The following is an 8,203-nucleotide window of genomic DNA, read 5'->3' as shown; positions in this document are numbered from 1 at the left end:
GTTTGGTTTCCCAAAAACTCAACTACCTCTTGTGTGTTGCTTTGACTTTTGCTTTCTTTCCCTTAGGCCTTTGCAAACTCCATTTTCTTTACCTTCCATTTTAAATACCATATGTAGGATGTCATCCCTGATTTTCAATCAGGCCAAAACTCTCTCTTATTTAAACATCCTTACTGTCTTTTTTAATAATCTTATACAATTGTAGAGGACACCTACTGCTTTGTGTGCCTACTACCTGGATCCCCTATCCTTTCTTCTGTTAACAGCACCCCTCCTTTTGATAATTGCTCCTCTTCTAAGTTCAATTGATTGTATCAGGAGCTTCCAAGCTCTTACATGGCTCCACCCCCTAATCACAGATAATTGGCACAGAGGTGGACACTAATCCAAGTCAGATCCTACCCTAAGAGTTTCTATAAGTCATTTTATCTGGCACCCAATCTAGAAAACTGTCCATTGGTTCTGACTTATAGCGACCCTTGTTTAGAGTTTCTAGGAAGTGGTCAGTGGGTTTGAAACACCGACTTTGCGGTTATCAGTCCAGTGCTTATCCCACAGTACCACACCAGTTTCCAAGCAACAACAATCTCATCATAGGTACTATATGTTTATACAATTACACTTGCTAACACGTCCTGAGGGAGGCCTGGACTCTAGCCACCGCTCAGTCACACCTCTCTGCAAGACTCATTGCCTCAACAGATCATTAGCTCTTTGAGGGCAGAATCACGTCTTACTCTTCTTTGTCTCCTGAGATATGTACATTTTGTAGGTATCAGATAAATGGTACAGAATGATGATGATAGTGATGGCAACAGTGACGTAGCAAGTCACTACCCATCTCTAGGCCTCAGCTTCCTTTACTATAAAATTGGGGGGTTGTATTCAATGAACTCTTAGAGCTCTTCCAATCAAATATTCTGTCCTCACTAGCACCAATACTAAAAGCCTTTGATGACTGCCCCTCAAGACCAGTACTGAACATTAAACCAAGATTATCATGATTATCAAAGACCATATTAACTGCCGGGACCTATATATAGCCAAAGTGTCTACACATTTTCTAAGGGATTACCAAAATGTGTGAGACCAGAAAAATAATATGCAATAAAAATATGAGGACCTCTGGTGTGGCACTGCTGGATAAGCACTGGACTGTGAACCACAAGGTTAGCAATTCAAATCCACTAACTGTTCCTTGGAAACCCTATTCAAGGTCGCTATTAGTCAGAATCAACTTAATAGCAGTTAACAGCAACAGAAGGAATACATCAAAATCAAAAATTTTAAATGTTTAATTAAAGCATGACATTATATCCACTAGCCAACTGCAAGTCAAGCTACAGAATTACATAATTTTAATACGTTCAAATTGCAAGACTAAATATTCTTTAAAACTCAAACTTAGAGACTTAGTGTGGGATATGAGATTTGGCGTGGGTTGGCAATATTTTCCACCTTGCTCTTACTAAATCTACACCTTGTACAAACGTCTGTTATGGCAATGGTCACACTGTTTGCACAACTGAGGTGTGCCAACATGACTAGTAGAATGTGAGGTGATTTTAGGTGGGACACAGTTGAACGTTTTTATGTTAATATTTATCTTAACATTTATCAGAACACTACTGATAGAAGTTTTCACTTAAAGAAAAATATTACATAAAGATTAATGCAAATGACACACATATATAACCAAAAAGAGGAAACATAAAGGTAGTATGAGAATGGATTCGTTCTGTGACCCATTTTGAGTATGATGACCTGCTTATGCTTTAAGACATTTGCAGGCCAGGCCCAACCCTCTCTAATCTGGTACAAGAACATCTTTGCATATAGGGTGCAACATATAGTATCCTCCTTCCCTCTATAAAATTAGCACATTTCAGAAACCTTACATTGAAATTTAAAACTTGTGTTCAAAACAAGTTTATTTAAACTCCATACTAATACTTACTATTCACCAGACTACAACAGCAGTTTTTAGCCTTTAAAAAAAAAAAAAAAAAATGAGAGCCTCCAAGCTAACTACTCTCCTACTCCTTGGAAACTAAGATCCTCTCCCAACATATCCTGGGGCAGCCTTCTGAAAAAAGATTGTGGTGGTGGTTATGTGCTGTGGAGTCGGTTCCAACTCATAGCGACCCTGTACAGGGTTTCTGAGACTCTGGTAGCGTAGTGGTTACGAATCGGGCTGCGAGCCTCGAGGTCAGCAGTTCGAAACTACCAGCTGTTCCGCGGGAGAAAGATGGGGCTTTCTGCTCACGTAAAGATTTACAGCCTCGGAAACCCTATGCAGGGTCACTATGAGTCGGAACTGACTCCACGGCACATAACAACAACAACAACAAATCTTTACAGGAGCAGAAAGCCTCATCTTTCTCCCGCGGAACAGCTGGTAGTTTTGAACTGCTGACCTTAAGGTTCGCGGCTCGATTCGTACATTATACTACGTGCAATCGTACTAAATTCACAAGGGAGCAATTGAAATTTCTCATCAACGTCTTCAACTACTAACCATACCCAAACTATACCACTAGACGGAAGCTTGCTTTAGAAAGCAGTATCGAAGAGTCCAGAATCCAGATTTGGTTTCAGAATCGGACAGCTAGACATCTATTCCAGAAAAGATTAAAACCTAACGATGCATTAAAACCCAGCCAAGAACACAGGCAAGATAACCCGGAAGAAAGAAGTCAAGTCAGACGCTGTTGTACCTACTATAACACATCTCAATTATGCACCTTGATGAAGGCGTTTAAGAACAACCCTGATCCTGGGATTGACTGTAGAGAACAACTTGCTAAAGAAACTGGGGTTCCAGAATCAAGAATCCAAGTTTGGTTTCAAAATCGAAGATCTAGATTACTTGTCCAGATTAAAGAAGATCCTGGTGAAAACACAGACAGTGAGAATGAGAAACAAGAGAGCCGAGATGACAAAACACAGTATTGAAGCCACATGAGATGAGATGACTCAAACCAGTGACTTAAGTTGTCTGAATTCAGAATGAGCCATGTAGAAACATACCCAGTATCCCTGATGTCATCACTTTCCATCTCTCATTCTTCCTGGAAATGTCTTGTTTCCCCCCCCAGCTGAGAAGCTGAGCCTCTGACAATTGTACTAGAAATTGAAGGAGATCTAGGCATGTGTAAGAGACATCCCACCACCTTCCTAATCTCACCTGACTTAGAGTTCAAGAAAGTTGCAGAGCAATGGAAAAAATTATAAACACCGTTTAAAACTTAAAAACAAAAACCATGAGATGAAGGCAGAGACAATGACGTGGAGAGAAGGAAGGCTGAGGACTCTTAGACTCAGGGAGGGAGAGGTGCAGTATGCTGATGCGGGGGAAGGGAGGGGGGCAGGCGTGCGGGTGTATCCTTTGTTTGTTTGATGATGCATACAGGGGATTGTAGTACAATAGGATGAATCTAAAGATAATGTTTTCCCATGTAAACTATCACATAATTCACAATAAAAAACAAAAATGACAGGGACTGTGAGAATTCCATCAAACACTTTATGTCACAAGTAGAGAACTAATGACTTTGTCCGCATGGTTATGGCTGCCCAGGAGTAAAGACTAGCAAGACTCACAACATCTTAAATCTGTCATGCTGAGAAAATGAAAACTTGTATTTCTATGCGCTGACAAGAAGGCTTCGAGAGACAATCTACCTAAGAGAAAACTGAGGCCCAGCAGTAGAAGCTGAGCTGGGAAGCAAAGAGGGCCCCCACAGAGCCAGGGTGAGGTTACCCATTGAAGGGGTGTGGCCCAAGCAAGCTGTAGAGAAGCTGGGAAGTCCAGGGAGTTTAGGCATGGTGGTGGTTGGTGGTTATGCGCGTGGAGTCAGTTCCGACTCATAGTAACCCTGTACAGGGTTTCCGAGGCTGTAAATCTTTATGGGAGCAGAAAGCCTCATCTTTCTCCCACGGAACAGCTGGTAGTTTCGAACTGTTGACCTTAAGGTTCTCAGCCCGATTCGTAACCGCTACGCTACCAGAGCTCTGTAGCTTAGGCATACAAGGCTCAAAAGCATAATGTTGTTGTTGCTAATATGAGTCAATTCCGACTCTCAGTGATCCTGTATAGAATTTCTGAGGCTGTAAATCTTTAAGGGAGCAGAAAGCCTCATCTTTCTCCCATGGAGCAACGGTTGGATTCCAGCAATTATAAACCGACCCTGCGATTAACAACCCAACTCTAACTCACTATGCTGCCAGGGCTCATGAATGAATGAATGCGCCTCGGTTCCCTCTGTAAAAAGAGCATTCATCTTAAATTAATCGAGACTATGAAATGTTCTGTTGGTGTTAATTCAGCTGTATAAAACTTTCAACTTTACAAATAGGGTAAATATCTTCTCTTATATTCATGAATAAACAAAAGCTTCAGGAGTCAAAGTCAGCAGTGCATAAGAGTGTATGTAAATTTTCTAATTGGAGATTTAAATCAACACGATTTACATCAGGAACCTTCTCCAGCAGCTGTCAGGCTCCCATCACCATGAACTAGGGGCAGCCTGGCCGGGAAGCTGACTCAGGGCCTTTGTCTACACCTTGTGTTCACCAACAGCTCCCTAAAAGGAGTTGGCCAGTCAGCAGACAAATCTCTGATTCAGGCTGGCACCAGACCAAAGAAAGCAAATGCGCTTCAATCATGAGCAAAGGAAAGGAATTGCCCATCTGACAAGATTTCAAACTTCTCAGAAAGAAAGTTGTAGCCATGACATGACTGAACAGTTCCTAAAGAGGTGAAATTCTTTTACTTTGAACTTTGCAGAAAATTGAACCTATGCTATAGAATGAACTATTCAGATGCACACTTTTGTATGGATGTGTGTATTTCTAGGATATTAAACTCAGATTCAAAAATATACATATGAGGGGACTTCAAAAAGTTTGTGGGGAAAATGGAATTAAAAAATAGTGGAATTTTTCCATTAACTTTTTAAAGCCCCCTCATGAGAAATAAAATGGTTGAGCATGAACTGTATCACCTAGGGACCTATTTTTAAAATACACAGCACATATATGTGTGTGTGTGTGTGTTATATGGAGTTTCTGGATGGTGCAAACAGTTATCACAAAAGTGTTGGTAACTCACATCTATCCAGAGGTGACTCAAAAGAAAGACCTGGTAATTGACTTCCAAAAAAATAGTAACTGAAAATTCTATGAAACAGTTTTACTCTGGTATGTATGAGGTTGCCTTGAGTTAGAATAAAATCTATTACAACTGCTTGTTTTTGTTTTTGTTTTTTTTAATATGCATTATATATTAAAATAGGAGCTCTGGTAGCATAATGGTTAAGAATCAGGCTGCTAACCTCAGGGTCATTAGTTTGAAACTACCAGCTGTTCCGCAGGAGAAAGATGATGCTTTCTGCTTCCGTAAAGATTTACAGCTTCAGAAACCCTGTACCAGGTAGCTATGAGTCAGAACCAACTCCACGCATGTAACAACAACAACATATATAATAATATAATAATGTATTATATATAAATGTGTATATATATATATATATAGAGAGAGAGAGAGAGAGAGAGTCCTGGTGTGGCGCTGTGGGCTAATGTGTCAGACTGCAAAGTCGTTTGAACTGTAAGGTTGGTGGTTCAAGCTCACCAGCTGCTCCTCGGAAACCCTATACAGGGTCGCTATGGGTTGGAATAGACTCAACAGCACTTAACAACAACAACACTTTTGTGCATCTGTATATATAAAATACAGGTATTAAAAATATATAATGCACATGTTATTGTTTGTTAAATACCATTGAGTCAGTTCTGACCCACAGCAACCCTGCATAGGGTTTCTGAGGAACGGCTGGTGAGCTTGAACCACCAACCTTGCAGTTCAAACTGACTATATATATATTTGTATTATAAAATAAAAATATCACTCAGATGTAAATGTACATATAAGATAAAAATGTCACTCCAGATAGAAAAATAGCACTCCAGGAGAATTCTGGAGATGACAACCAAACTCACCCCACTAGAAAAGACGCACTAGTGGCGCAGTGTGTTAAGCAAAGTTTCGTTATTCAAACCCTCCAGTCACACTGCAGGACAGAGATGAGGCCATTCGCATCCATAAAGATGTACAGTCTCAGAAATCCTGTGGTACAGGTTGGCTCTGCCCTATAGGGTTGCTATGAGTTGGAATTGACTTGATGGCAGTGGAGTCGGGGTAGATATTGATGAAATCCTTAACTAGATGTGTCTGGTTAGACTTCCTAGGTTCTGTTGTTGTTGTTAAGTGCCTTGGAGACATTTTCAACTTACAGGGTTTCTGAGGAGTGGCTGGTGGGTTTCAACCACTGACCTTGTGGTTAGAAGTCAGGTGCTTATCCAACAGTGCCACACCAGAAAGATTGAAATCTTGTCGGGTGGTTCATTCCTTGCTCTTGTTCACAACTGATGTGTGTTAGCTTTCTTTGGGCTGATACTAGCTGGAGTCAATATCTGTCACCATTCTCTTTGTACTTGATCCACTTCTAGCCTCATCAACCTTATACTATTATGAGTATCTCTTTGTGTCAACAATATTCATTGCAGAGGTCTCACTCTCTCTGTAAAGTTGAGTCTTAATGACAAACGTCATCCACTGCCCTTTTACTCTGGATATTCATTTTCTATTTAGTACTATATGGATCCATGAGAACCTGAAGGACTGGCAATGTCTCTCTCCAGGTACTCTCTTCTAGTAAGAACACTTCTGAAAATCTTTCTCTGTATACATCTGTCACAACTGTAGAGGTTGGAAAGTATTTTACAGACCTACTAGGCTTAAAGCAGAGAAGGTTGCTAAGGTTGAATGCCTTTGGTATGAATTGTACCTAAATGTAAAGAAAACAACAATCCTCACAATTGGACCAATAAATTACATCATGAGAAAAAATTGAAATTGTCAAAGGCTTAATTTTGCTTGGATCTGCAATCAAGAAATCAAATGACGTATTGCATTAAGAATATCTGCTGCAAAAGACCTCTTTAAAGTTTTAAAGAGCAAAGACATCAGTTTGAGGATTCTCCAACCTCACAATGATATATTTGGAGTCCGTATTTTTCATCTAGATGAGCCATTTCTACCAAACAAAATGTTTTCTAAAAAAGGTATTGTTATTGACAGGTGTTTTCAAGTGAGTTCTGACTCATAGCAATGCTGTATAGAGTTTCCAAGGAGCAGCTGGTGAGTTTGAACCACCAATCTTGTGGTTCAAATCGACCCTTGGCGATTTGACTATCCCATGGTGCCCCACATAAGTAAAATCTGTGCTAAGTTGAAACTTTAACAGGAACCCAACAAATAATTTAATTTTTTAGGTTTAAATATACAAGTATTTGGTTATATGAAATTTATGTTTTTCCAATAGTTCATGGTTCTAAGAGTAAACTACCTCTAAAAACAAGGTCTCCTTACCTGATATTCAAGACTTGCTGTTGTTAAATGCTTACAAGTCAATTTCAACTCATAGTGACCTTATATAGGGTTTCCAAGGAGCAGCTGGTGAATTTGAACCACTGACCTTGAGATTCAAACCAACCTTATGGTTCAGTGCTTTATGCCACAGTGCTACACCGGACTCCAATAATGAAGATGTTGTTGTTTTTGTTAAGTGCTGTAGAATCGGTTCTGACTCATTGCAACCCTGTCTAGGATTTCCAAGGAGCAACCAGTAAGTTTGAACCACCGACCTTGCAGTTCAAACCAACCTTGTGGTCAAGTGCTTATCCTACAGCACCACACCAAAGCAAATACAAAAGAGCCAAGAGTCAATGCCCTTGGAAGCAAGACCAATCGTGGCTGGAAAAGGAAGCCTTAGTCTGAGAGTAAGGGTGTTTGAAAACCTGAAAAAATATATCTAGCAGGGCAAAGGACAATCATACCAACTCCAACTCCCATGCATAAAGGAACCTGTCCTCAGCCTGAGGAAACCCATCTACAGTCTGAGATCTGTGGACAATCTGAGGTGGCCTGTCCATATCCAGAAGAAACATGTCCATAGCCTGAGGAAACTTGCTCTCTGCCCTTTTACAGCTTGAAAGCTTTTGGTAACCTGAGGTGGTTGTATCGTGATGAAGCCTGTACTCAGCCTGAGGAAACCTGTCGATACCCTGAGGGTAGTCATCCATTAGCCTGAGGAGACCTCTCTCAACCCATCTACAGCTTGACAGCAGATAACCACCTGAG

General features: G+C 40.4%; 1 protein-coding gene across 1 annotated transcript; it reads left to right on the top strand.

The window, feature by feature from the left end:
* The first annotated feature begins 1,504 nt into the window (after window positions 1–1,504).
* Window positions 1,505–2,955, top strand: LOC102821809 (double homeobox protein A-like). The gene is made up of 2 exons (XM_006864004.1): window positions 1,505–1,554; window positions 2,541–2,955. Exons 1-2 carry the CDS (start codon window positions 1,505–1,507, stop codon window positions 2,953–2,955), a joined length of 465 nt encoding a protein of 154 aa, XP_006864066.1.
* The last annotated feature ends 5,248 nt before the right edge of the window (window positions 2,956–8,203 follow it).

This window comes from Chrysochloris asiatica, unplaced genomic scaffold, assembly GCF_000296735.1.
Source record: "Chrysochloris asiatica unplaced genomic scaffold, ChrAsi1.0 scaffold00058, whole genome shotgun sequence".
Lineage (NCBI taxonomy): Eukaryota > Metazoa > Chordata > Mammalia > Afrosoricida > Chrysochloridae > Chrysochloris > Chrysochloris asiatica.
Note: the sequence above shows the minus strand (reverse complement) of the source record. Positions and strands in the feature narration are given on the sequence as shown.